We start from the raw sequence: 27999 nt of genomic DNA, 5'->3' as shown, positions 1-27999 counted from the left end.
AAGGTCTATTTTAACATTACTTACACAAGATTAATTTAACAAATAGACATACATGAGGTATTGGGGCAGAAAAGTTGCATTACTTACATGGTTGTATTCCCTGGGCATACAGATGCTGACACTTAGGTTAGAAACACAGACAAAAGCAAGCAAAGTACCAAGGAGGTGACAAGAAGAACTGCCTTATGCTGGGTTTGACTCTATGATCCCAGGTGCAGAGGTTTATTGGAGAAGCAGGGGGGAAAAAGGTGGGCAAGCAAACAGGTAACAAAAAACCTAAGGGGGTTCTTTTCAGGAAGTGGAGGAGGTTTCAAGGGTGAGCTGCTTTCAGAAGGTTTCATGCCCACAGGTCCACATCTCTATTCCCTGCACAGCATTCAGGAGCCTTCCAATTCTTCTACCTTAGCTCCCTTTTGTTTAGCACACAGAGAAACACAAAGATTTACAAGGTTAATACCTGTTAAAGATAGCCTACATCTTTCCCCAAACTTGAAGATGGCTAACTCCAAAGAAAGAAATAAATTCCAGTATACTTTCTAGAAACAAGGCACTGAAAAAAGTACATATTTAGTGTTCTTTAAGGTACAACAAAAAAACCTGTCTGCCTTCTCTATCTTAAGAGTGAAATAAGTTAATAAATATAGTGCAATATATAAAGCTTGGAGATTCTCTCTGGAAACAACCACAGAGAATAACCAAGCCCATTGAACTGCAAAAGTTGTAACATTCACCTGTTTAGTCAAATGTCCCACTTGGACATTAGATTGCAAATATGTGGGTTGTACCTTAAAGAGTCACACTCTCAATATTTAAAAGAAAGGAGTTTTATTTTTAGATAGAAAGCTGTATTACAAAGCAAATTTAAAACGTCACCTTCAGTGTGAGTCGGAACTGTCTGTGGGAGCTGGAATGCTATGTACAAAAGCAGGAGACAAAGTGCACACACCATCAGCCCTGGCTGCCCAGGCCTCACAGCAGTGATGCAGCCAGATCCTTGATGATCTCACTGTTCAGCTGAGGGATGGTGCTGATGGTCAGTAGTTTGCTGCTTGCATACTTGTTCTTGATAGCCTGCAGAGACCAGAGATACAAAAATTTCATGCATACACCATTGACAGGCAGGTAATTTTGGGGCAGTTTGTCTGCCTGCTTGAAAAACAAGCAAACTGAACCATTTTGCAAAGTAACAAGAGCACAATTTGTCTAAAAGGTTTTGCTGTTAACAGTAATGCAACAGCCTCTTATAGGCTTGTCAGAGCAGCATATGCTTTAAGATAACATACAGAATATTTACCTAAGGAACTACAATATGCAGCAAAGATATTTTGAAAACATTAGAGAAAGTATTTAAGTAGTTAATACTTACAGTGTATTTTGTTAACTTCTCATTCACTTTGACTACATTCTTGGCCATATGTTTCATGGTCATCACAAGGCCATCTTCTGCATAGCCAGTGTAGTACTGCTGCTTTGTACCCTGCAGCAGAATGGGAACAAACTTGAGATTTGTGAGGGAGGAATTGCTGCTTGAGACACAATCAGTTCAGAGAGCAAACACCCCGAGCTCACAGCTAAGCCATAAGTGCTGGAAACTGTAGCTGTCAGTTCAAATGACAGCTCCAGAGCCACCTGATGGGCAGAAGTCTGGACACATCAATTTTAAAGACCATGCTTCTAGACTGAGCAGAGGATAAGAAAGCAACTACCAGCTGAATTACAACTCACTGCTCATGGTCCACAACTTCATTATGCTACATGTACTGCAAGAATTATGAAAATCCACTTTTACTTACAGTGTAGCCTTCAATAACTCAATGCTTTCATGAGAAAATCCTTTTGTAACCCCAGTATTCACAGAGAAAAGGATTGTGAGTTTTTACTGGTACATTCCTTATTCTACCTGCCACTGTGCATCCAGCTGCTCAACCATCATTCCAGCACCAGCACTGTGACCAACTAAACACGATTTTTAAAGTACTTTTTTTACTGGTTGGATTCCAGTGAGTGTAGAACAAGTTTGATTAAAGTGCTCACCCATTTGGTGTGTCCCAGAATCCTCTGAGACAGGCACAGGGCAGCAGCTGCAATCTCTGAGGGCCGGTGGTGCACCATGTCATAGTCTATCAGGGTCAGCTCCATCAGGTATTTTGCCAGAGTGTGTTGCTTGGCATCGGCCTAGCAGGTGGAGAGCTTGTTAATCCACAGTTTCACTTCACTTTAGCATTATCATTCAGAATTGCTTATTGTGCTCAAGAACAAAACAAAAATAGCAAAATCTTTACTACAGTTTAGGGATCATCCTTTCTAATAGACATTCCTCTCAAAATCAAGACCAGCAGCCATTTGGAATTTAGACACAAAGTCAAGTGAGGGATTTGAACAGAAATCTGCAGTATCAGGTACAGCTGTGCCCAACTAAGGACACTAATGCTCCCTCTGTAAAGCAAACTACAGAGGAGAGGTGTAAAATGACTGAGGGAGAAACTTATTTGAGTTACCCAGTGGTCTGCTGAGGTAACTGAAGCCCACCTCAAGTGTAGACAGTCACTTGAATATAATTACTGAGATGGAGAAAGAAAGGCTTGGGTCAAAGAGAAAGCTTATCTTTTGATTCTTAAATAACACAATATTTACAATCAGAAGTTACCAAGAACTGCAACACTGCTAGTGTTTTACATAATAATTAGCCTGATTTATATTATTTATAATATAAATTATTATAAATAAATTTATATTATTTATAATATATAATATATATACTATATTTACTAATAAGTAGCCTGATCACCAAGATTAAAAAGATTCAAAGCGAGGCTTCTTAGTTTAACAGTAAAATTACTGCCACTAAGGCTGAACATTGGCATCAGTAAATAGAAATGTGAAATGTTACTGGCTGCCACAGTGACATTGTCGTGTTAGGCCACACGGTGGAGTTTCAGAGCTGAGCATTCCTTCATCCAGCATTTAAGCTGGAGGAGGAAAGGTCACGTGATAAAAACACCAGAAGCAATCCTTACAGGCTTTACCAATACAGGGAAGTGCTAGATAATGAGGACAAGTACCCACCTCCCCAGCTTTTGATGCTCTTCTTAAGAAGTGAATTGGAAGAGGTCGCCCCAGGTCAAAGTTTAATTCTTTAAGAATAATCATTTCCATTTCTCTAATTTCATTACTGGTGTAGGCATTGTCAGTAATATAAACAAAGTCTGCTACATCAGGAGACAAGATCTCTTCATATTTTGAAGCTACAAGCAGCGCTGTTACGCCCACCAGCTGAAGCTTCTTGCGAGGTACTGGGTGATTCTGCAACAGAGACATTTAAAATGCAGGCCCTGAGGTGTCAAACTCTAGATAATCAAGATTCATATTTATCAGTTTAGAATGTTCATTCCTATAAATGAGGTTTTCACTCTAGGCAAAGGTGTCTGTATAGTAACAGGCTCAAAGAAGGCAGCAGCCTCAGAGTTAAGGTGCTGCACTGTCACAGCTTTGTTTGCACACGCGTTGTTTTCTAAAGGAAAGTTAAATCCTGAACTCCTTTACAGCCATTGCAACTGAGCGATTACTGAGCATGGCCTGGGGGAGATCTCACCTGCAGGAAGCGATCCATGATGGCCACACACATGTACAGGGTCTCCTGCAGCAGGCGGAACCTCGAGTGCACCTGCACGAGCCAGTCCACCAGGATGGCGCGCATGCGCCCGTTGATCGTCCTCCCGTCCAGGTAGTGCGGACGGACAGACTGCTGCAGCTGGGGGGACAGACAGGGGGTGAGCAGCAGCCAGGCAACCTCCCTGAGACACCAGGGCAGCCCTGGGGCACCCTACCTCGAGCTCCCTCAGGTACAGGTAGATGTCTTTCACGTAGTCACTACACAGCTGGGGGTTCTCCCAGTCCTCTGCATCGATGTCTTCTACGTTGTTGAGCAGCACATCAGAGAAGGCCTGGCACAAATCCTCCTCCTGCATGGATACATCCATAGGGACAGGAGACAGAACCTGAGGAACAGATCATACCTGTTAACTCGGATCTACTGTGTAAACATCACTGTTCTTTGTTTCCATGTTTCACCCATCACTAATGCAACTTCTTTAGATAGAAGCCTGGGCTCCAGCACAGCAAGTTTCCACTGACATACCACAAACACAGAAACCCAAGATCTTCCAGTAACTGCCAGCTAAAGCAGAAACGTCATCCAGTACTTCAGCAGTTCATTCTGCCATTTGAACATCATGCATTATGTCTTAAGTACAACATGCATTAAATGAAAACCTCAGCACAGAGACTTTGTTTCTTCAGCAGGGGAATGAGATACAGCCACAGATAAACTATTGTGAAGGTAGAACTCAAAGTTGCAAATCAAATTAAAAACCAGAACAGTATCATCAGTTCCTACCTTTGGAACATCAGTTTCTTTGTTTGCTTGATTTACAGCAGCTGGAGCTTTAGGCAGTACAATTCCATTTGTCACCTTGCTAGGTCCTTTCACAGGCTTTATAGATGCTTTGGGGCATTCTGTTTTCTGTAGTGAAAACATTTATTATTAGCACAGAGCAGCAACCCAACTTCTCCCTGTACAGAGATTTCAAATGTTCCTTTACCTTAGATATGTGTGTTCCTCTTGTTGCAACTTTATTTCCTATTTCTTCCAAAGCAGCCCTTTTGCCAGTCACATGAGTTTTCGCTTTACTTCTAAGGTCAGACACAGCATTCTCCATCCCTCTAGTGATCTAAAATGATAAAATTGCAAAAGTTTAAGACTCAGAGACCAACAACTTTCCAATGCCTGATCCATTACAGACCTACCACCACTGTACCTACTATGTATTACTCAACCAGCTTTTACTTCCTAGCCAGTCACATATATTCAGAGGAAGAAGCCTCCTCTCTAGGTTCAGAGCACTGTACTTCTGAACGGTGTTATAAAAGTAGACAATGCACCCTATCTCATACTTTTTAAGGTCAGAGCGCTCACCTGCTGTTAAAAGCTCTCACACTTTGTAACTCTAGCAGCGCCCCCCAGAGGATGCATAAAGCAAACGCCTGGTTTAACACATGCCCTGCCCTATGAATTAAAAAGCTGTGCTGCACACGCAAAACCTAATATTCTTTGTTAAGCATAGCAATGAAACCACCAGGCTTCAGTTTTTTCGTGGAGTTCAGTTTAAAGCATTAGGCAATCGCCACAGAAGCGAGGCTCCTGCAGTCCCCTGCCTACACCTCCCCCTAGGGCAGCTTTAGTTTTCCCACTCCCACGTTCCCCGCAGTTCCGCGGGGGAGGCGCGGGCGGCCAAGGCCAGCCCGAGGCGGGGGCAGCGCCCGCGCTGCAGGAACGGGGCTCTCTCCCAGCGCTGGGCCACAGCTCGGCCCGGCCGCCGCCCCAGCCGCCGAGCCACGGGGGGGCCCGGCCGGCCCGAGAGCCGTCCCCCAACCCCCGCCGGCCAGGCCGCGGCCCTCGCGCCGCCTGAGGGCTAACACCGGTGGGGCCCTCGACCACCGGTGGCCCCTCTCGCCCTCCCGCCCCCCCGACTCCTCGCCCCGGCTACTCCTCTGTCGCCCCCGCGGCCCACCCGCCGCCTTCACAGGGGTACTCACAGGGGCACGGCGCGTCACCGGCAGCGCCATGGGCACGGACACAGGGAGGCCGCTGCCGCCGCTCCGCACAGAACCGCTCCGCTCTCCAGGCAAACCGGCGGCCGCTGCCTCACGCTGCCGCGGCTCCCTTTAAACCCTGTCCTGCTCTACTATTGGACAACTTCGTACGATGCACGCAGCCGATTGGTGCGTCTGCATAAGCCCCGCCCCAGCAGGAAACGGCTGCAGCGGCTTCCGGTGCGGGGGGCGCAGCGGCTCCCTCAGGGCGGGGCCGAGGCCGAGGGCCCTCAGGGTCCGCTGGGGTTTAACCCGAACGGCACCGGCACCGCGCCCGCCGCCCCCAAACGCCTCCCCGCGGGCGCTCCCCGCTCGGGACAGGCAGCCGAAGGTTTAATAACGAGTCCCGAGATTCAGGAACTTCAACGCTACCGCAGTTGCCTAAACCGACAAAAGTTTACTTGCAATTCTTCTCCAGAATTGCACTCCTCAAATTAGAATTCCAAGGTTCCCGATAACTCCATTTAGCAGGCTAATTAACTTCAGCTGAACGCTGATCCTTCACTAACAGTTTTTTCTTAGGCAGTACCTGCAGTAATACGTATAAACGAAAATGTTTAGGGATCAAGATTTCCAGTGCAAAACAATGAAAGGGGAAAAAATTGCAAAAGAAACAGATTTTGAATGATACCAGTCTAACATTTTATTTATTGCATACAAAAGGATTTCTTTTGACAATGGAATTTTATATGAAAAGTAATTTGATGCAGACTGTTGAGAATCTTATCTTTAAAGATGCTGCAGAAAACTTAAGGCAATGCATCTAAGCATATAAAGCACAGTAAGTGGTGGAAATTTTCAAAATGAAAAGCCTATTCCTTTTCCTTCCCTTAAACTATGGTTAAGTCACAACCTTCTGGAACAGAAGTAAGCTGCAGCTTTTCAGCCCCTGCAATAGCATTAAGATCAGAACACTGTGATTCCTGACAAATACCTAAGTGTTCAGCATCACATTACAACGTTATGCATACATTTAAAAGCAAGACAGTATCAGTAGCTATTATATAACAAATCAATTCATGGATCACTAAAATACCCCTAGTACCAGGCACTCAAATTAGACCCATAAAATATTTCCTTAAAAAGAAAAAAAAATCCCCCCAAACCTGTGCTTCTCTGTCCTGAAAGGAAGCCAAAATAGATTCTATCACACACCCAGGGTCTCAGTTACTTCAGAGGCCCTGGTTTTTTTACCATATCTCTCAAGTACCTTCTTGGAAACTTTTAGAAATGAGTATCATCAGTCTTCAAGCATTAGTGGTCAATTAACTTCAACAGTCACTGGAAAACACAACGTGTCTGTTCAGTCCTTCCAGTTACTTTTATTCATTCTTAGCAGTGAACAGATTAATGCAGCTTCAGCTTTGCAGTCACTTTCAGTTTCCTACAGCCAGAATGTTCAAGAAGCTGTAGCATAAGCCCAAGTCAGGTTTTGAAGCAGTCCAATCTGTTGCCTCTCTCCCATATCCCCCATCATACAAGCGCAAAGTGGTTTTAAGTTCAGTTTCAGCAATGCCATTAAGCTTGAAAAGGTCCATTTATCACACATGCTGGAATAAAATTTCTCTGTTTAAAGCCTCAGTGCCAGAGGTGTGAAGTTTGTTGCCAGCAATAGACACTGTACTCGCAAATGCTACTACTAACAGGTAAAAAAAAATATCAAATAAAAGGGAAGCAGCTTTAACCATACAGCAACAGGCATCAAGTTCCATAAGGTAATATTCATAAATGGATTTTTTAGTGTAAACATAAGAGTTTATCTTCTAGGTTTACTGTAAACCGTTTACACGTAATCTGATCATGAAAGACAAAGACAAGGAACTGAAGGTATTTATTATTCAATCCACTTACAAAGCAGGTGGCTTAATGCAAGCTAATTGGCATGTTCATATATGATCCCCAAGGAACATCTTTTCCAAAGTGACAGTAATGCTGTCTCAATGTTTCTGCACATTTGCACTTTGCAATGTTGAGCACATTTGAATAAACTATAATCTATTAGATGTGAAAGAATGTTGATAAGCAACTGGAATCCTGATATGGATTAAAACTTCCTTCAAAGGCAAAATGTTAGTACATTATAACTTAATTCTATATACTATATTATGCAGCAAATCTTAACTATAGAAAATATTTCAATCAGTGATGGACTGTTGGTAATTTGTAAAGAGGGAATCTATGATCAAGGCAAAAACTAGGGAACCACATAATTTGTGTCTCAGTTTCTACAGGAATTTACAGGCTTTCAAATTACTAATGAAAAATAAAAACAAGAGACAAGTGGATTTAGCTAACTTTATTAACTTTAAATCTAATAAAAATCCCAAGACAAGCCTGGAATCCTTAGAAATTCTATGAATTCACGTATATAAACCCAAACAAAAACCCTGCAGCTTTAAGTCCTTATTGAATGGTTTTATATTTAAAAAAAACACAAACCAACAAAACCCAAACAAATAAACAAAAAACATAGAAAAAAAAAATCCCAAAAAAACCAACCCTCAATGTGCGCAGATACTTCAATTTAAGTTAGCAGAAGACCAAACAGATTCTAAGCTCTTTTTCCATGTCCCTAAAAATTCTTTCAGTCTGCAAGTATCTACAATCCAGCTAACTGAAATCAACATTTAGTGTTCACTAAGAGCTGTTTCACAGCAGCATATATTTAAGTTAGGGATTCAAATTTCTAGACATAGAGAAAATGATAAATACAATCTGAACAGCAGTCTAAATGTTTAATATTGACATTCAAATATATCTGCATTGTGCTGAAATTTTTAAAACAAACACAAAAATCTGATCAGACAAAAACTCTGGTGATGAGTATGCTATATGTATCAGTCAAACTGAATATAATGCATATTCTGTTCCCAGTATTAAGGATGTTATTTGACTCATAACTGATCTTGTAAATATACAGCAGCCATTTTTTCCTAATTAAGGAATGTCTCAATACATAATATTATCCTTTTCTAGATGATCTTTATACATTTCAACTAAAATATATATGATCGATTAAATTAAGGAATTCAAGGTTAGTAATGAGTGAAATCATACTTTCAAAGCTTGATACTACATAAAACAAACCAAAAAAGAGACCACACAATTCTACTTACTAAAGCAGCTAATCTCGCCTGCAAGTTTGGGGTCACAAAGCCCATAATATGTGCAAACAAATGCAATACAAGGAACCATGCAAAAATACAGTAATGAATTTAAAGAAAAAATGTAAAACAAAACAAATTTATAAATACACTGAAACTCAACTGTCTTCTACATAAACTGTAGGTCTAGCATTAGTTGTACCATATAGCAGAGCCAGCACTCTGGGTTCGATGCTTCCAAATCTGCGCAGGTAAGTCATGCCATCTTTGGTTGACTGCAGTACCAGCAAGGATGAGAGGGAGTGACAGGGAGGACAAGAGTTCTGGAAAGCAGTGTCAACTTTCACTAGGCAGCTGAGCCTCAATGTCCACTCTGCAAATGGGGCACTTCTTGTTAGTAATCAACCACTGATCTACACATACTTGGTGGAAAAGGTGCATACATGGAAGGCGCCTGTCATCAGAACACAAAAACATCAGTGTTAATAAAGCATTTCCATATCAACAACCCCATTGGAAAAAAAACAGTGTGGCCTTTGCTACTGAGGTCTGTTCTTTCTGTTTTCCCAAGTTTCAGAGCCTTTCCAGCTGCACATGCATTCTGTCTAGTTCCAAAGAAATGGATGTGGGCAATGAAGTCAAGCATCACCTGGCTTCTGCTGTGTTTAAACCTGCTGATTTAAACCTGCTGAAGTTTAAGTAGCATTACTCCAGAAACACTGACAGTCCTGATTAATTCAGGCATCAGCTTGGGCTCATGTTGTAACACAGACAGTCAAACTATGGAATAACCCACACTCTACCTAATGACAATAGAGACTGAACAATGTGCATTTTCAACTGCAACTTGTTTTACTGTACTAGTTCAATGCAGTAGTTAACTGTGACTGTTAACCTCAGCAGTACAGCAAAGCAGGGTACCAGATTCAAGTATGGTGCCAAAGCCAGAACATTAACATTATATTTGGATATTCAGTGTTATTTACCTGACATCTTCACCTTCCTCCAATATAGACAAACAGATGGTGCACTTTTCCTCTGTGTCTTCTTCTGTTCCTTCCTCCCCATCTTGTTTGCAGTGCAGTTTCCTCTGTGAGAACCAATCAGTTGTTACCTTGTTAGTAGAGATGACATTATTGACAAACTGAATAAAATCTGTTTTTGATACATATTCAACACATTTATTTGAAAACATTTTGTAATACTCATTAAAATGTATTTGAATCAAAATGAAGCAGCACTTGGAGCAAAACCCAGGACATTTCAGATTTAACTATTGTTAATTACAAAAGTCTACTGGAACCAGTCCTTTTACTTATTGTCTATGTTTAAATATCTTAATTTCATTCATGTAGAGGCAAACAAAAATCCTTTCAACCTATTTATCAATTATGAAAAAAGTGTCATGTGGATAGGATTGTATCTTGCCATAGACTGAACTCTCGATGAGAGACAACCCCAGTTATCAAAACTCTGTACCCAGTTGAAAACCTCCTGGTGTTCCAGTCTTCCCCATGTGTTCAAAGTAAAGGTTAAATTGATACATACCAAGCAGGTAAGCACTGTGAAGTGTTTACTGCAAACATAAAGCTTTCGTTTGTGAGCTATCACTGAAGGCTGTTATTGGCTATTACCAGCAATTATTTCACTACTCACAAGGCTATTCATAACTACTGGACAAGTTAATCATATCAAAGCACTCCTGTTTATCACATCACAGCAGCTCTCTATCTAAGCAACTAATTTTAAATTTTCCTTGTGAAACAAGTGGCACTGTAAGCTTTGTTCACAATCCTTGAAATTTCAAGATACAGAAAACATGCCCTCTTTGAAGCTGACAGTTCTGCAGACTTAAACTAACCATTCACATTATTACAAGTTCAAAGAAATATTACAGACAGGGCACAATTTGAGAAATCCTCACCTTTTTGTATTTATGTGGATATGTGCATCTTTCTATAGTTCCCTGTGTTGCTCCACGATTAACATTGCCTAGTCGTTCCTCCAAGTGAATCAGCTCCTAAAAATCATGAAGGAATAAACAGTTTAAAAACTATCCTTTCAACTACATTGAGGAAGTATTAATTTTATTCTAACCCATTTTCATTTTTAGAATGACAAACTCTTATTTCCCAACTTAATTAAATATAGGCAAAGCCAAAAAGAGTATGTTGTGTGGGAAAAGTGATGGGCTTCTGTAGAAAAACCCACACAACACAGTCTGGTATTTTAAGTTCTAGGGAAATACTATTTTATGACAAAAAAATGAGAGCGTTTGTCAGATAGGAATTGCTATCAGTATGTTCACACATACTTCTGTGTCTAATGAGGAAAAAGACAATTACAACATGCTAGGTAAATATTTGCTTTCTAACAGTCATTAAGGCTTTGAAGAGGAAAAAAAAAGTTGCTTAAGTTGAACTACAATGACTGATTTATTCTTCTCCAGCAATGAGTTTATTAGAACCATGAGATGTCACTGTAGAGGTTTTCAGTGGACTAGGTCATTAACTCTCTGCATCTGATACCTTTTATATTCTCCTGGCTTTTTTCCTTCACTCCATTTCAATTCCTGCACTATACAACAGGACAGCACTGTTAGCATGGCCAAGTCTCAGCCTCGCTTGGAGGATCCTGGCACAGTTACTCAGAGACAGCCCTGCCTTCCCCCAGAATGTCCTACTCAGTCCTACTGATGGCTGGTGGGCAGAGCAAGATGTACTGTCAGGTCATTGCCACCTAACCTGCACTGTCCAGGGCACCTTTTCCTGACCAACTTTTCAATTTGCTTTTGTCCCACTCCACAATGGTAAGGGCATTCTGTAAATAAAGGCTATTTTCTTTATGATTCTTTTCTATCTATATATAGAACTAGCTCTATCATATACCCTCCCCATAATTCCCTCATGACACATTTTGACATATATCTAGTTTTGTTCTATTACAAACCTCAAAATTGCCCCTGAAAGGGCCTCTGAATGATGTTCCATCCAATCCCGATGAAATGTAACGGATGTGAGGGTAGCCCGCCATGTCTGGTACCTATTCAAACAGCAGATGTTAAGTTAAACCTATTCAGAACAGTTTCACTATTTTACTGTTCACTTTGAAAAGTTTAAGTTCCTTTTGCTTTCATTGAATCACTTTTTACACTCCTCAGCCTGAGCATACAATTCCAACTGACAGCACAACACAAACACCACTCTGACACATCTAACAGAACCAGAAGCAAAACAGAAGTGAGACTAGAGCCTCTCCTGGAATCTCTCCACATCCACATTACAATTTCCAAGTCTCAAAATCTCAACCTACATTATATAAACCACCAGAAATATCTACCTATTTTGTAAACAGAGCACCTCACAGCTACACATGAAGTTATGAAAAGGACTCGCTACAGATTCTCAAATATAAGCTTTTGGTACCACAGAAAAAAGGCTAAAAAACTCAGTCTGGGAAAAGCAGCAGATACTCTTATCTGACTCAAAAGAACTGAACATCTTCAAACACAGTTTAAATTTAGAGGCCTATAAAAACTAACACTCAAAACTCACATCTGAAGTCAGTTAACTCTACATACATTCTACATTCGAGCATCCACTAAGCCTCCTTGCACAGTAAGAGACAGAAGCAGTGAACAAAAGCCCAGTGCTGTATCCCACAGGCCCTTCAAGCACCAGCACTTTTCATAAAGCAAAGCTGAAGGATAATTTCTATAGCAGGGACCATCTCCACTGCAGGGCTGCTGCATTCCTTTTTTACCCCAGCAAGATGAGTGAATAATGGTATTGATTTGTTGTCAGGAACATTCCAATAGCAATCTTTAATGAATAGGTGAAAAAACCCCAAATGATCAGCAGATGAGGTTTGCTTAATCCCACAGCACACACCAACAGAAAGACTGTAAGCAGCAATTCACTTGGAAATACTTGAGCACCATCTTCCTTTCTGTGCTATCAGCTGATAATGCCTCTGCTGCTGTATGTGACAGCTCAATATGCATCTCATGAGGCTGTCCACAAAACTGATATCCCAGATACTATTCATGAAGTCACATATTCACAGGTTGCTCTTCTTTCCATCAGATACTTCCAAGTTTAACATATATAAAGGTGTAAAACTCAATGAATGCATTGTGGAAAAGCACAGACCTAGACAAAGCTACCCACATCAAATAAGAGACCAATAAGCTGCCTTTCTATGGTTTTCAAATCCAGTCTTGAACTAAAAGCTGACAGGGATAGGCAAGATTCCTCTGCTCTAAATAATTTGTTTTCCAGAAAAGAAAGGCAGAATCTTATTATTTTAAAGCAGTTTACATGGTGCTTGTTAAATGACAATGTAGTGCCAACATCTGCCACAAATACAGCCACAATATTGGTCTTAAATGTTAACAAACCAGAGTAATAGAAACTGAAGGTGCATATCAAAACACTTCATGTAAGTAATATCTGTTGGTATCATAGGTCTTACTGTTTGACAATATAAACTGTAGCTGTAACTAAGGAATTTTGGGGGAGCAGATTAAAAATATGGTGATTTGTGAGAAATCTGTCTCAGATAATCACTGATTTATGATTCATTCTGCATTTAAGCATGTAATTCTACTTCAGCTTCCAATTACAGAAGAGGCATTTAAAGAACTAGGTCATTCACTCACACTCTGAACATACTTATTGTGCCAGGTTTTCACTAGGCATAGACTTGGCTGGCATCATTTGGGAAATTTTATTGCCTAATATAACATTGGCAATCAATGGCCACCATTCAGAGGAAGGGAACTCCTGACAAAAACTAACCTAAGTCTCAGAAATGATATTCAATGCTTGGTGTTTTATTGACAAGGATTTGAAATCAGTGTTTTGGAAAACAATGCATCTGATAGTGCAGACACTGCATCATTCCAAGAGGTGCAAAGTCACAGATGTATTGCTGTAGTTCCATAATTACTGCCTCAGCAGTCAGTTTACCAACTGCAGTGACATGCACCTGGATACAGAACAAACTCTGCCACTGGAGACTAAAAAACCTATTAAAATTTATTTTAACAGTACAAAACCAAAAATTGTTCAGAGTACCTACCACAACAAACTACTGAACTCAAGATAATAGAAATGTTGTGTGGGACAATATATTCTCATGCTAAGAAATGGGCCTTCATATTATCCTGACAGGGCTGGCATAACACCTCTGCAAAATTACCTGAACATACATTATGTACAGGCTTTCATAAAATAGCCTGAGAGCACAGCTCCCATTTCTGGTCAGGTAAAATGCTACTCTGAAAAAACACCTCTAAGAACAAAAGAAAAAAAAACCAGTTCTTTTACACCTGCAGAATAAGCAGTCTGCTAACACAGCAAGATTTTAACTAAGTACAATTGTGACTACAAGATAGAGAAAAGACTTGCAAGAGAGAACTATCAATAATACCTGACTAAGAACAGTCTTACTAAAATCCCTTTGACAGTTACCACCAAGCTTCAAATGCAAAAAGATTTCAGCTCTCTTGAGAGAGCTTCACACTCAAGGAGAAGTGAGTTTTCACTAAGCTTTCATACAGAATGCAAGAAAAAAGGAAAATGTTAAAGCTAATGAAGAATGTAAACAGTTAAAGGCAATGCCAGTCTGCACTAAATGTTTGTATATATTCTTTTGGATACAGGCACATTAAAATATACACTTTAAAGCAATATATTCTGGACCTGCAAATTCCAGCACAAGTCTGCCAGGAACTGTAGAAATATCATTTGTTTCTTGTTTTGCACTTTCTATTGATACTTTCCATGACCACAAAAATCTGCAGCAACTACAGTAATTCAAGGCTAAGTCTGAACCATTCACAACACAAACATCCTCAGCAGTTTGAAACATCTGACCTGCAGGGAAGGCTTTCTTTCTTGCTACTCTCTGCTTTAAATACCCTCTGTCTTTGCAGGACCTTTCTGCTTTTTCAGTGGAGAGATTCCTGCCCTGCATGGTACTACTAATCCTGTCCAGCCCAGCCTCCATGGTTCAGATAAATATAATTTCATATGTATTAGAACAAATCCCCAGTGTGAGCTTTTCAGTTAACTAACTGCTCAGCTACTGTCAATACACAAAAAGAAGTAAAGCTCATAATTTAATGTCTTAAGCCAAATACAAACAGGGAAAAGCTGCAATTTTCATAGAAAATCATTGGGTGAAGGAACCCAATGAAGCACCATGTGCTGCACAGATAAAACCCAGTGGTACCTGTGTCTTAGGGGAACATAAAATGAGGGCTCTTCAACAGTGTTTAATCTACAAAACACCAAAGAAGAGTAATTCATGTTTATATTATTAAAAAAACCTAGAAGCTTTTTCTTAAAAATGCAATTCTACTTGATGCAGCTAATCAAGGCTATTTCAAACCTGAAGTTCATCTTGAACTACTCTTACTACATCAAGCTACAGCCTTAGGTGTTCAGGTATTACACAGAAACTTGTGGGCTTTTGGGTTACAGAACAGCTGCATCTCTTAGAGCTGCCAACACCTGTATGACTACACTGAGCAATATTATTCTGACCAGCACACAGCTACCATAATGTGCTGGGATCTACTGGCTTACACCTCCAAATCCCTAAGGATTTTCACAACCAAGTGTAAAGACAGCCTCAAACACTCTGAATCAATCCACAGGTAAAGGAAAAAAACAGTAAGGCTCTGCAATAGAAGAAAAAGGGGAGCACAGCATATTGAAAGCTAGATGTGAAACACCTGAGAGAGACTAAGGTACCATAAGAAACTTTAGGTTTGCTTGGGGTTTGTTTTGGGGTTTGGTTGTTGTTTTGGTATTTTTTGGTTTGTTTTTTTTTTTTTTTTTTAAATATGATCCAAAGATCTCCCTCAGACTGAGAAGCTGCAGGTTCCCAGATAAATTAAGGAGTCTTTTCAAAGCTTGCATCTATTTCAGAGATATTTCTTATACCATACCTAGCAAACAAAGTCCAAATAATTCCCCCACCACTCCTCACCCCTAAAATTCTCATTCAAAAGGGCAGAAGAAGCTGGAGTCAAGAGTCTGGCACCCCATACCCCATAATAAATTACAGGAGTTGCCATCCTGCCCACTCTGATGGGGCAAACAGTGCTAGAGCCCCAAGTCAAAAAGCCTTTCATTAACAGTGCCAAAGGAGCAGCCAAAGGAACCCAGAGTAAACAGAAATAGAAGTGGCATCCAACAACGCTGGTATCACAGAAGAACAGGAACAGATGAAAAGCCTTTGTGTCCTGCATCCTTCTTTTCTAATGTTCCATTAGTTATGCAATGCACTGATCTTGAGTCTCCCTAAAAATGATCAGTTAGCAGAATGGGTACTTGTCCAGAATGGATTTCATTCAACAGCTCTTTCCTCAGCACATACATGGCCTTAAAACAGTGACAAAGTCTAAGCCATGGTCACAAAGTAATGATATTAAATCTGGAGGGAAGCAGCCTGACCTTTGGATAGATAGATATGAAGAAAGCTCTTCCTAACTGCTTTTAATCTAGGACTCCTCCTGAAACAACACTTAAACAGGTAGAAGTCTCTTCAACCAAACTAGTAGAAAAGGAGATTTTGTTTCCCCAACCCTCTATTTGGACTGTCAAAGCTGCTGAACACTGATTAACTTCCCCCACATATCTTTATCATTTTGTCTCCCTGAGGATTAAAACTGCAGTCTGCATTCCAGCACTGAGTAGATGAAGATTTGGTTATCTGCATCTAATTAAAGTCAGAAACTGATACAGAGTTAACATAATATCATTAAAGCCCAAACAATCCATTATGTCCTTTACAGTCTGGAAGGGGTTTTAGTACTCCACTGCCAATTGTGCTGCAAGCCATTTCACAAAGTGGATTCAATACTAATGAAATTCTTAGTTGAGTGACTGGATCAGTTACTTTAAAAGACAACTCCCTCTCAAAAAAAGAACAGTTTATGATATCTGCATCAAAAATACGACTCATGAAATCTCTGTTTAGTACCCTCTGTACTTGAAGAAGAAAGCACTCCTTAGAACATCAACAACTTTGCAGAGGGACTGTAATCACAGTTCAGCCTCTCCTCCTCCACCCCACTCCTAAAGTTACAGAGAAAAAAAACAGGTGGCAGGTGCAAATAATCTGCTGCCTAAAACAGCACTTTTGTTTAAAATCCAGTCAAGTTTGTTGATGAAAAACTTCACTGACTACTCGCTCTCTATTCAAAATAAGTTTTGCTGACAGATCTGCTGTACTCACACACACACATGAGAACAAAACCTGTGACTTTCTTTATTGCTATAGAAGGGCTAGAGTCATCAAAAGGCATTTGTAATGCTTTGAACTCATTGTATCTATAACTTCTAGCAGAGCTCTACCCTGCCTTCATGTTCTCCTAGCGTGTGAATACATTTTAAATTAGTCAAAGACTCTACACAACTTCAAAGCCACGGTGCTAGGTCTGATCACAGCAAGGTTCAAACCAGATCCCAAGCACTGGAGGAATTCCTGTGCTGCTCAGAGCAGCCTGTTCTGATCAAACAAGGTGGCAGTGCACTGTGTGCAAGGCCTCAGAACACAAACTTCAGTTTCACTCAGCCCCTCATTAATTACTGTTATCAGGATCAAATATCCCTATACAAACACTTGCACAAACTTCTGTGGACTTAAAGACCCTCATTTCATCTGCCACTTTTGCCAATTAGAAACTGCATTTGCCAAGCAGAGGGGCATAAATCCCTAAAATATTTTATCACACACTCAGGAAATACTTCTGAACATTCTCTATCATAGCTCTCTTCTCTACTGCTAAAAAGATGAAGTGTGGGGTCCCAACTATTTGCTTACATAACGTTTTAGCTGTAGGAATACCCCAATTAAAATTAAAAGTTTCTCATCACACTGTAATATAAGGATCATCTAAACTCCTAAATTTCTAGAAACTTCACAGTGATGACTGAAGTAAATCCCACAGATGATTTATTACCCCTGATAAAAAGTACAGTTCCCTGAACTATTAGGAGGGAATCTAAAGCAGCTGATGTTGCCTGTTACTGTACAACACATTAAATCAATATGAGAGTGTAAAACCATCTTTTATCCACTTGAAAAAGCAGACACCTAACCAAAGAATGCAGAAAAACTTAATTTGAAGAGATGATGCACAGGAGAAGGTTTTGCATTAAAAATCTCACTGGCTACACTAAAATACCAAATTCTACAGACTGATTTAGAAAGTCTGTGCTAAGGATGTCAGCAGCACCCAAGAATGACCAAGCCTCATTTATCAGGGAGGTACTTAAGGATCATCATATCTGGTATTAAAGAGTGAGGAACAAGCAATGCAAGACCAGACTGGAGACAGTTACTACAGTTTGGTTGTAAAGCCACAGTTCAAGCCCCAAATGTCAATTCAGGCTACTAACAGAGGAATTTTGAAAGGATGAAAGTTATAACTTTTCATTATAATTTTAGCATTCATTTACAGATGAACTCACAATTTTTATAAGATAATCTAGCTTTAAGAGGATTAAACATTCTTGCTTGACCACACAGAAACACTAAATATACTCAAACTAAATCTGTTTCTCTGTGAATTTTCATTAAACAAAATTAAGAAAAATTTTAACTAAACCTACAAGCATTCTTTCAAAAATAATACTCTGTAACAAGAGTAAAAATATGCTGGTTTGTTTTGGTTTTCCACTGCAGATTAAAAAAAAAAAATATGTGTAACATGTGTGTGACCTTACTGCCACACTTCCTGCAGATTATAACACTTCATGCTACAGAATTATATACTCGATCACACAGAATTAGGTTGATGAATAATAAATATTATTTGAAAACAATCAAATCTCTAGCTGGAATTCTAGTTGTGTGTATACACACATTAAAAACAGAGAATCAGTGCTAATTCTCATGCATTGGGTGGAAAGTTGGTACTTTTAACAATCCAAAACTGAATACTCTAAACTTTAAAAATCAGATGCAGAGGGTCAATGCATTGCAATGCAAGTGACAATTTAATTCAAGTATATTTCATTTTACAAGAGCTGAAGTTAGAAATGTAGATGTCCCTATACTGTCTCCTCTTACTACACAATGGGCCTGTTCAAGCACCCTCACTGGGAGCAACACATGGACAGACAGTGAAATATTTTCAGATAAGCACTTTGCAGCAATGTATACACATCCATTTTCCTTACAAACAAAATCAAAAAGCAATGATTATAATTCTCCATAAGCTGTCTCCTTACCATTAGAGGAAGAGCCCCTATTTGCAAGTGATGCAGTCGAGGAGGTGCATGGTAGTGGGCCAAGTGAGGATGCAAGGGCCCTGGAGGGTAGGTAGCTGCAGTCACACCAGCTTCAATTCCTAGTTCCCTGTCACATGAATGAAAGTGGCATTACAGTAAAGGAACAGCTTGCCTCTAGGTACAATCCCTCTGCTTTGGAGAGCCTACAACACAATACAGCTACAACAACAGTTTCATGTACAATTTTTTTTAGCCAGATTTAGATTTTGCTGATGAATCTTCCTATCATAACTAAAAGCTGTATTTAAAACAGCTGCGAAGATTTAGTATTAAAAAAATCTAGAAAACTCCACATTTACTGAGCCCAATAATATTATCCATGTGGAGTCTTCCCTGCAGCACATGCTGTGGGAACAGCAGTTGTCATGCATGCACCTCTTCACTAATGGCCAAAAGTATATTTTTTAATAATAAATATATTGTGGAATGTAAGTGCATGCTCATAAGTGGGCCTGATGCAATTGTAAATAAGTTCAAACAAAGAGGGGAGAGAATATACTAGTCTGTACTACAAAACCTTAAAAACCACTAGAAATATATTTAAGATATTGAGTACTCCAAGTAATATTTCAAAGCCATATCAACATCTACAAACTCTAAACTACAGGTGCATGCAGCAGCTTTTAAAAGCACAGCCAGCATTGTCAGCACTGTGATCAGCACATTGTGGTCTCCTGCCCAGAGTCCCAAGGGCTCAAGTAGTGTCTGACTGCTCACCAGGCAGATCTCTCTGGAGCCTGTCGAGGATGGGAAGACATAGTCTGAGGCACATGGATGTGATGCCCATGACCATAATTAGGATGCATTCTGTGAGGATGTGGAGGAGGCCGTTCATGAGCACGTCTGTAACAACAAAGAACAGACACAATTAATTTCACATACTTTTTAGTATGAAGAAACCAACACCCATAACCAAAATGTTACAGACCAAGTGTCTTTAGAATAAGAAACTCACCATGCAGTATTTTAATTTCTGCTTTAGATATAAGTTACAAGTTAATTTAAACACAGATTTCATATTCTAAACCAAACCAGCTTCAGCTACAGTGACCTGCCCTTCACTTAGCAGTCATGACTGCAGAGATTGAGAAATTGTTTAATCCTAACCTCAAAGGGCAGGGTAGGAAAGGAAGGGCCACATGACAGTCATGCTCAGATTCAGTGCCATTTACAGCTCTGCTGCAGATTATTTCTAGTAAAACTATACCAGCAAGAGTAATTAATGGAAACTTAATACACTAATCAGAGGACATTTTCCTTGAAACATGTTTGCATTATAGCTCAGGTAAACTGAGCACACAGTTCTTATCCATGCCATCTGGTACAGAACAACCATGGATTTGAAAAAACCACTTAACTCCTGCTGACTGATTTCTATTACTTTCCCACTTTACCACAACATTACCATCAACATTTGCCTACAATTTCCTATAAGTGTCCATATTTCTATATAAATTCACTAAGCTGCAGAACTGCCAATATTCACAACTCCAATCCCCTAACTACTGAAAAATGCCCAGATCTGATAAGATAAGATAGTACATTAATTTTTTCCAAAAATGCTACCTTGCTGTCTCACAGCCACTGGCTTCTCTGTCACATGCCATTTGTGGGCAGTTACTGCCTATAGATACTTAACCTGAAAACTGCCTCAAAAGCTGCAGTTAAAGCAGAATTCTCTTTAAGCATTAACTTCTAAACGAGTTTCAAGTTAGTTATGAGTCAAATTTGTATAACAAAGTTAGGAGCAACAACTAGAGAGCTCATTCCTGAAATTCTCTTACATATTTTAACACATTACCTGCAGAATTAAAAGAAGCTCAGCTACTCTGTGAATATCAACTAGCATCTGATGATACTAGTATCAAATACCGAGTTAAGCAACAATTGTAACATGTCTTAGTAGCTACATTGCAACACTGATGACATTCTCAGTCTCCTCTTGTAAAGCAAAAGGCATAGTAAAGATATCTAAGTATCTTTATTTGATCTGAATTAAACCCAGTATATGGTTTGTTCATTTTATTTTAAAGTATTGGTTATATAAAAAGAATCTTAACTGCATCAACAAGGCAAAACATGCTGTCAACCTTAGCTATTGTTTGAGTACATTTGTGACATACGTTGGGTGTTGCATCATCCTTCTTCTCTGGACCTCCATCCTCTGGATCACTTCATGAGGATGTAGCCTCTGTGCTGGAGGTGCTGTGGCTGGGATGTGATGGGATATTGGCTGGTGTGTTGCAGGGAGATGCTGTGGTATTGGAGCAGCTGCATTGGCTAAGGGATGAGTTGGGGGTGGAGGTGGAACAGGATGAGAAGATGCATGAGAAGAGATCGAAGGATGAAAGGGATGCACTGGATGAGGGATAACATAATCCACTTGAGGTGGAGGTTGTGGCTGTGGAGGAGGATTTCCATGAGAGTGAGGACATGCAGAAGCTTGATGGTGAAGAGGTCTGGTCAAGGAAGCATCTGCAATGAAAACATAAGGTGCTCTTAATTTGGTCAATTTTGCTCAAATTTATTTTAAGAAGTATCTTCACACAGGCATTTCAGTATTATTACATCAGTTTAAACAGTAGCAACATGGGAATATGTGTTTATGCAACTTTTAAATAAAGTGATTCTAGAAATATACCCTACAAGAAATCTTAATTTTCTGCAGTCAAAAGCATTCTGTTTTCCAATACTGGCAAAAAAAAAAAAAAAAAAAAAAAAAAAAAAAAGTCTGTGTGATACCAACTGGAAAAGGTACATAGAAAGGTCTGGGTTGGAAGTGACTTCAAAGATCACCTTGTTCCCAGCCCCTGCCATGGACTGGGACACCTTCAACAACACAAGGCTGCTCCAAGCCATGTCCAGCCTGGCCCTGAACATTTCCAGGGAAGGGGAAACACAGCTTCTCTGGGCAAGTTTTTCCAGAGCTTCACCACCCTCACAGGGAGGAATTTCTTCCTTAAACCTGATCTAAATCTACTCTTCCACTTTAAAGCCATTCCCCTGGTGCTATCACCACATGCCCTTGTCAAAGGTCTCCCTTCAGCTCTCCTGGAGCCCCTTTAGGCAGTGGGAGGTGCTCTAAGATCTCCCCAAAAGCTTTCTCTTTGCCAGGCTGAACAATTCCAACTCTCCTAGCCTGTCCTTGGAGCAGAGATGCTCCAGCCCTCTGAGCAGCTTCATGGTCCTCCACAGACTCATTCCAACAGGCCTGTCCTCCTTGTGCTGAGCAGCCCAAACCTGAAGCACTATAGCAGAGAGGAATAGTGCTTCCTTCCTCCATGAGGGACAAGTAGAAGGACAGAATCTCCTTCCAATATTACTTTATATTTGTTGTTTAATCTTTAAAAGTTTAATCCCCATCTTTCTGGGTTCACTGTTCTATAGAGACAATAAAATTTAACAAAAAGAAATCACAATCAAACAAATTATTGTGCTAAAGCAGATCTCACTGGAGGGATGGGACAAGGGATCAACCAAGGAAAGTGAAATAAAAAGCCAGTGCTAAAATACAAAGGAAATGAAAAATATTTTCATTGTAAATACAGTTTTGAAGTCTCAGTGTTATTACAGTCACTCATAATAAAATATTTTAACTTTACCTTGGTCCTGTTCAAACCCCCTAACTGTTTAAAATATTTCTCAATCTGTGTTTTGCTAGGCCAACTCTAGGATCAATGCAAGCAGGTTGGAGTGTTCCCCTGCTGCCAGGGCAGTGTGTCAGGGAGAGTGCATGCATTGGTGCCAGCAGTACTCACAGGGAGAACGCATGCAGTGCTGTCAGTACTCACAGGGAGAGTGCATGCAGAGTCAGTACTCACAGGGAGAGTGCATGCAGTGCTGTCAGTACTCACAGAGTGCATGCAGAGTCAGTACTGACAGGGACAGTGCATGCAGTGCTGTCAGTACTCACAGAGTGCATGCAGAGTCAGTACTGACAGGGACAGTGCATGCAGTGCTGTCAGTACTCACAGAGTGCATGCAGAGTCGGTACTGACAGGGAGAGTGCATGCAGTGCTGTCAGTACTCACAAGGAGAGCACATGCAGTGCTGTCAGTACTCACAGGGAGAGTGCATGCAGTGCTGTCAGTACTCACAAGGAGAGTGCATGCAGTGCCAATACTCACAAGGAGAGTGCATGCAGTGCTGTCAGTACTCACAAGGAGAGTGCATGCAGTGCTGTGAGTACTCACAAGGAGAGCACATGCAGTGCTGTCAGTACTCACAGGGAGAGTGCATGCAGTGCTGTCAGTACTCACAAGGAGAGTGCATGCAGTGCCAGTACTCACAAGGAGAGTGCATGCAGTGCCAATACTCACAAGGAGAGTGCATGCAGTGCTGTGAGTACTCACAAGGAGAGCACATGCAGTGCTGTCAGTACTCACAAGGAGAGTGCATGCAGTGCCAGTACTCACAAGGAGAGCACATGCAGTGCTGTCAGTACTCACAAGGAGAGCACATGCAGTGCCAATACTCACAAGGAGAGTGCATGCAGTGCTGTCAGTACTCACAAGGAGAGTGCATGCAGTGCCAATACTCACAAGGAGAGTGCATGCAGTGCCAATACTCACAAGGAGAGTGCATGCAGTGCTGTCAGTACTCACAAGGAGAGCGCATGCAGTGCTGTCAGTACTCACAAGGAGAGTGCATGCAGTGCCAATACTCACAAGGAGAGCACATGCAGTGCCAATACTCACAAGGAGAGCGCATGCAGTGCCAATACTCACAAGGAGAGTGCATGCAGTGCCAATACTCACAAGGAGAGTGCATGCAGTGCTGTCAGTACTCACAAGGAGAGTGCATGCAGTGCCAGTACTCACAAGGAGAGTGCATGCAGTGCCAATACTCACAAGGAGAGTGCATGTAGTGGCGGCAGGACGAGAGCGATGCCTGGGGCGGGGGCTGTGGCTGTGGCTGTGCCACGATGCCTGAGCCGTAGCCGTCGATGGGCAGGGCCTGGCTGGGCCCAGCGCCCGCCTGGTGCCCGTAGAGCGCCGTGCGCGACGAGGAGCCGGGGCAGCACGGGTCAAACGCCGACGTGCCGTGGAAAGCGCCGCTGCCGTGGCTCCTGATACCACTGCTGCTCAAGTCTACTGGCAATGCCTGCTGCAGAGACAAACCATCTTTCTTCAAGCCACTCTTTAGACGTTGAAAGCAAAGTCACATTCAAACATCAGATTTTTTAAAAATAAAAATAAATACTATCACAAGCAACTGGGATCCAAATTTCGAAATTTTACGGCTTGACCCTGGAACATTTTTTATTCTTATTCCTAAATTCATCAATCTGCTGAGAGACTAACTTCCTTATAGTAGATTCTGTAAAAACCAACCAAACCCCTCCCCCCAAAAAAACCCCCACCACCCCCCTACCAAACTAAAAACCTCACCAAGAATCTCTACAATAGATAAATAAGATTGATAGTTCTGCATACTGTAACTTAGCACAGTACTGTTCTTTCCTATGACTGTACTGGTTTACAGCTGTGATTTAATTGCTAAAAAACAATGCTTTTAGAGGAGAAACTCTTTTATACTTCTTATATACAGGACATTAGACTTGGTATTTTTCTTCCCTCAAAGCAGCTCAATGATTTGCATTGCAGAACTGCTATGATGGGCAGAATATTTCAAGGTAATTATGTTAGGTTTGCTATGCAGTCACTCATCTTACAGCCATGAAGAGGTCAGCCATCAATGATTACTTGAAGGGTTATGTCTTTCCATAAAATTTCAGGGTTTTGTGTTCATATATATTACAGCTCAATTTTTCCTTTTAGTTCCCTTCTATAATGCCTGACGCAGAGCATGAGAGCAATTTATAATTCAGCATCCTTATCCTATTCCCTCCTATCTGGAACAACTTGAAATCCCAAGTCACAAGGTGTGATTGTGAGTCACAAGGATTAAACCTGCCTGCTCGTGGTAAGTGGTGCCAGAACTGCTGCTTGCTCCACATGGGGCAGGCACAGGAGGAGGCCTTTCCACAGGGCAGCTGGAGTCACTGAACGAAGGAGACAGCGGGACAGCAGGGTGAGGGTTGTGGTGGTGATGGTGGTGATGCTGGAAGTGGTGGCCATGCTGCTGGAAGCAGCTGCTATGTGGGTGTCCCAATGCATGATGAGTCTGTGAAGGCCCTCCACAAGGAGAATGCTGGGGGCAGCACGATGGCAGCCTTGGCATGGCTGGAGGGCCAGTTTCCAGTGTCGAATTGGATGCAGCTCTTCTTATTTCATCTTGAAGACAAAGTTAATATTGAAGTGAAAGAAATTAGTAATGCTAATCACTGTAAAGCAGTGTCATAAATAGAAACAAAACACCCTGTACCTCAGAATTAAGTATTTAACCAATTGAAAACCAGAGTTAGACTATAACAAAACAAACTAGTTACAAAAAGTAGTATTTAGCTATACCTGCCAAATGAACCCGAACTGATTGGTTCAGGTGGAATTACTCATGGCAACCACTGGAGGACAGGAACTGACACTTGCCTTATTCTACAAATTAAAGGCACATCATCAGCAGGGGAAGGAGGAAAAATTGTTCCTGTGGTCAGTGTGCAGAGACCTCAAATTCCTGTGCAATTGTGGTCCATCCAGGTTAATTGTCCCTCACCACACTTGCAGACAGGGCAGCTTTGTTTCAGTGATGTCATGAGTGCTCTCTGTATATACAGCTCTATATAAACGTGCTCCCAGGGGGTTATCCACAGCAGGAGATATACTCAAGGAGTCCAGATACATCCTTCACTTTCTTACAACACACATTGAAATAACACCTCTGTAACACACTGAAATGAGAGGCTTAATTCCCAGTGAACTACATTCCACCTCCTCAAAAAGCAAGGATGTGGTTTCTTCTGTATAACCAAATCATTCCAACAGGCACAAACAGAAGGCTCCAGTAAATTTCCTGTATCTTTATGGAGAAATCAATGGTCTTTTTCAGATTCCTGTCCTCTCAGCTTACTACTGTTAGGTTCAGTACTAGAAGCTCACATGGGATTTAATTTAGAGAATGCTGATTAACTTCCTCTACCTCCTCTGTACTCAGAGGGAACACAACAGCTCAGAGCTCATTCTGTACCTCCAGTTGAAGTGCCAGCAGTGCTGCCACTGGGGAGACTGGGAGTGGTCTCTGGTGCTGCAGAGGGCTGGCTGCTGGAGACATTGGGAGCTGCATCAGAGGCCTGCTCTGAGGTAGAGGTACTGGAGCTGGTAGTGGAAGCAGAACTCACGGCCTGCGGCTCCACTCGAGCTGATGTGGTTGGCACAACTGTCGGCTCTGGTGAAATAAAAAAGCTTTCATGTTCTTTAAGCTTTAAAAGGGCTGAGGTTTTTTTATCGTTGTTCCTGCTTTTGAACCATTTTACAAGACATTCGCGATTCTGGCCTTGCCAGAAGCTAAGAAAGTCAGAACATAAAAACCTGACAGGCTTGTGTGTGGAAAGAAAATTATCTTTTTTTTCTCTCTTGCTTTGTTAATCTACTCAAGTTTTAATAATTAACATAAAATCAATTCTCAACCAAATCTGACATTTAAGTTTTATTTACTGGATAAAAAAACTTCTACTATAAAAGAGATTAAATTACTTCAGTACTTCATGATAAAAATGCTTGCTGATATCCTCCATTAATCTACAGGCAAACTACTCTATGATTAAGTATTATCCCTATAACTTTCTATTGCCTATGAAAAACAGAACAACTTTTAGACAACTCACCAAGAACAGCAAATATCTAAGCTAGCAGTACTACTTTACAAACTTCAATCATTCCAGATGCATTGTGCTAAAGGCTTTAGCAAGAACTTGGTTTCTAGTCTCAACACATGCTAAAAGCAGATTATCAATATTTGAGACTTCTCTTAAAGGTACATACCTGTTCATATTATATATTGCAAAGCTAACAGTGAGCAATGTATCCTGGAAATCCAAAGCACTTGGTGAGTCTTGTCCTTTACTAGATAATTGTAAACAAGTTAAAATTTAAAACTATACTTGGTGGCATAATTAGAATTTAGTTTTGAAAAAGACTTGGGCTATAAGTTTGAAATTTTTCTTAAGTAATGGAAATCAATGACATGACTAAGAATATAAGATACCATAAAAGGGAAGATTATCAGAAATAGCTCAGTTTATTTTTAGTAAAAATGTTTGCATGGATATCGGGGCGGGGGGGGGGGAAGCATCAAAAAACTTCAAATACTTCCTTTACACAGAGTCTCAAAATAAAATATGAGTCGTTTTCAAGACTTCTCTCTATATCTAGCAGGAGTATCAGCAACTCAGTGAGCAAAGGAATAAATGTATCTTCTCCCTCACAAGTCTTCCAACTCATCACATTAAAAAAACATGATCTGATATCTACATTTACATTCCTCTTACTTTTAATGTGGCCTTCCAATATACTAATTTTATTTCTTTTAAGACAATGTTTTGGGTGAAATATATTAATGTTTAAATTCAGAAAACGAGCAACTTTATAGGACAGGTATAGCCTACAATGAGAAGTGATCAGGCAGTGCTCAGGCCAGCGGCCACCCCGAGTTCCCTCAGGCTCAGGTTCCCCACAAGCCCTTACAGACACTTCTGATTCTCCCCTGCCCAAACTACTGAAAAACAGGGGGCTTGGTCCATTGTGAATTACTAGCTAAGAGAAACTGGATTTCTCAACTCACTGCCCAGACATCGGCCCTGGAAAATAAAAGGAGATAGGATCTTTATGCTCAGGGAAGCAGCTAGCCAAGTTTTAAGACCAGTATCTTTGATGAAATAGGTAAAGTTGGGCTAAACTCCTTTTACAGTGTTAATTCAGAAGTCCAATCATTTAACACTAATTCATGTGTGAAATTTGATGCCTAAACCCAAAAATAGTATTCCTTAAATCCTGGAAGATTCATCTTAGGCATTTCCTCTAGAAGGCAGGAGAAAC

General features: G+C 40.8%; 2 protein-coding genes across 10 annotated transcripts in view; both read right to left on the bottom strand.

The window, feature by feature from the left end:
- Window positions 1–808: 808 nt before the first annotated feature.
- Window positions 809–5751, bottom strand: CCNB2 (cyclin B2). Its single transcript, XM_054642025.2, has 9 exons — window positions 5596–5751; window positions 4602–4730; window positions 4397–4522; window positions 3828–3998; window positions 3593–3751; window positions 3067–3303; window positions 2035–2175; window positions 1367–1477; window positions 809–1071 (listed from the first exon to the last, which is right to left on the bottom strand). Exons 1-9 carry the CDS (start codon window positions 5623–5625, stop codon window positions 970–972), a joined length of 1206 nt encoding a protein of 401 aa, XP_054498000.1. The 5' UTR covers window positions 5626–5751; the 3' UTR covers window positions 809–969.
- Window positions 5752–6270: 519 nt separating this feature from the next.
- Window positions 6271–27999, bottom strand: part of RNF111 (ring finger protein 111) — a 44764-nt gene continuing 23035 nt past the window's right edge. For 2 of the 9 annotated variants that reach the window (XM_054642528.2, XM_054642520.2), the window contains 10 exons: window positions 26153–26350; window positions 24983–25302; window positions 23917–24172; window positions 21190–21541; window positions 19784–19909; window positions 19007–19133; window positions 11706–11798; window positions 10681–10776; window positions 9743–9870; window positions 6271–9210 (listed from right to left, as the gene is read on the bottom strand). In XM_054642528.2, coding sequence (XP_054498503.1) covers window positions 9093–9210; window positions 9743–9870; window positions 10681–10776; window positions 11706–11798; window positions 19007–19133; window positions 19784–19909; window positions 21190–21541; window positions 23917–24172; window positions 24983–25302; window positions 26153–26350 — 1814 coding nt within the window. In that variant the 3' untranslated portion in view covers window positions 6271–9092. The remainder of the gene's footprint in view (window positions 9211–9742; window positions 9871–10680; window positions 10777–11705; window positions 11799–19006; window positions 19134–19783; window positions 19910–21189; window positions 21542–23916; window positions 24173–24982; window positions 25303–26152; window positions 26351–27999) is intronic. The other 7 variants (XM_077185278.1, XM_054642524.2, XM_054642521.2 and 4 more) reach the window with 6 other exon arrangements.

This window comes from Agelaius phoeniceus, chromosome 13, assembly GCF_051311805.1.
Source record: "Agelaius phoeniceus isolate bAgePho1 chromosome 13, bAgePho1.hap1, whole genome shotgun sequence".
Taxonomy (NCBI): Eukaryota; Metazoa; Chordata; class Aves; order Passeriformes; family Icteridae; genus Agelaius; species Agelaius phoeniceus.
The sequence above is the reverse complement of the archived record's forward strand: the minus strand, read 5'-3'. Positions and strand labels throughout refer to the sequence as shown.

Excerpts from the sequence above, each read along its gene's own strand:
- CCNB2 (XM_054642025.2), bottom strand. The coding sequence starts at position 5,625 with ATGGCGCTGCCGGTGACGCGCCGTGCCCCT. Across the intron at positions 3,999-4,396 it reads AAGAAACTGATGTTCCAAAG|GTTCTGTCTCCTGTCCCTAT; the intron begins GTAGGAACTGAT and ends TCTGTTCCTCAG. Across the intron at positions 3,752-3,827 it reads TGTACCTGAGGGAGCTCGAG|CTGCAGCAGTCTGTCCGTCC; the intron begins GTAGGGTGCCCC and ends CTGTCCCCCCAG.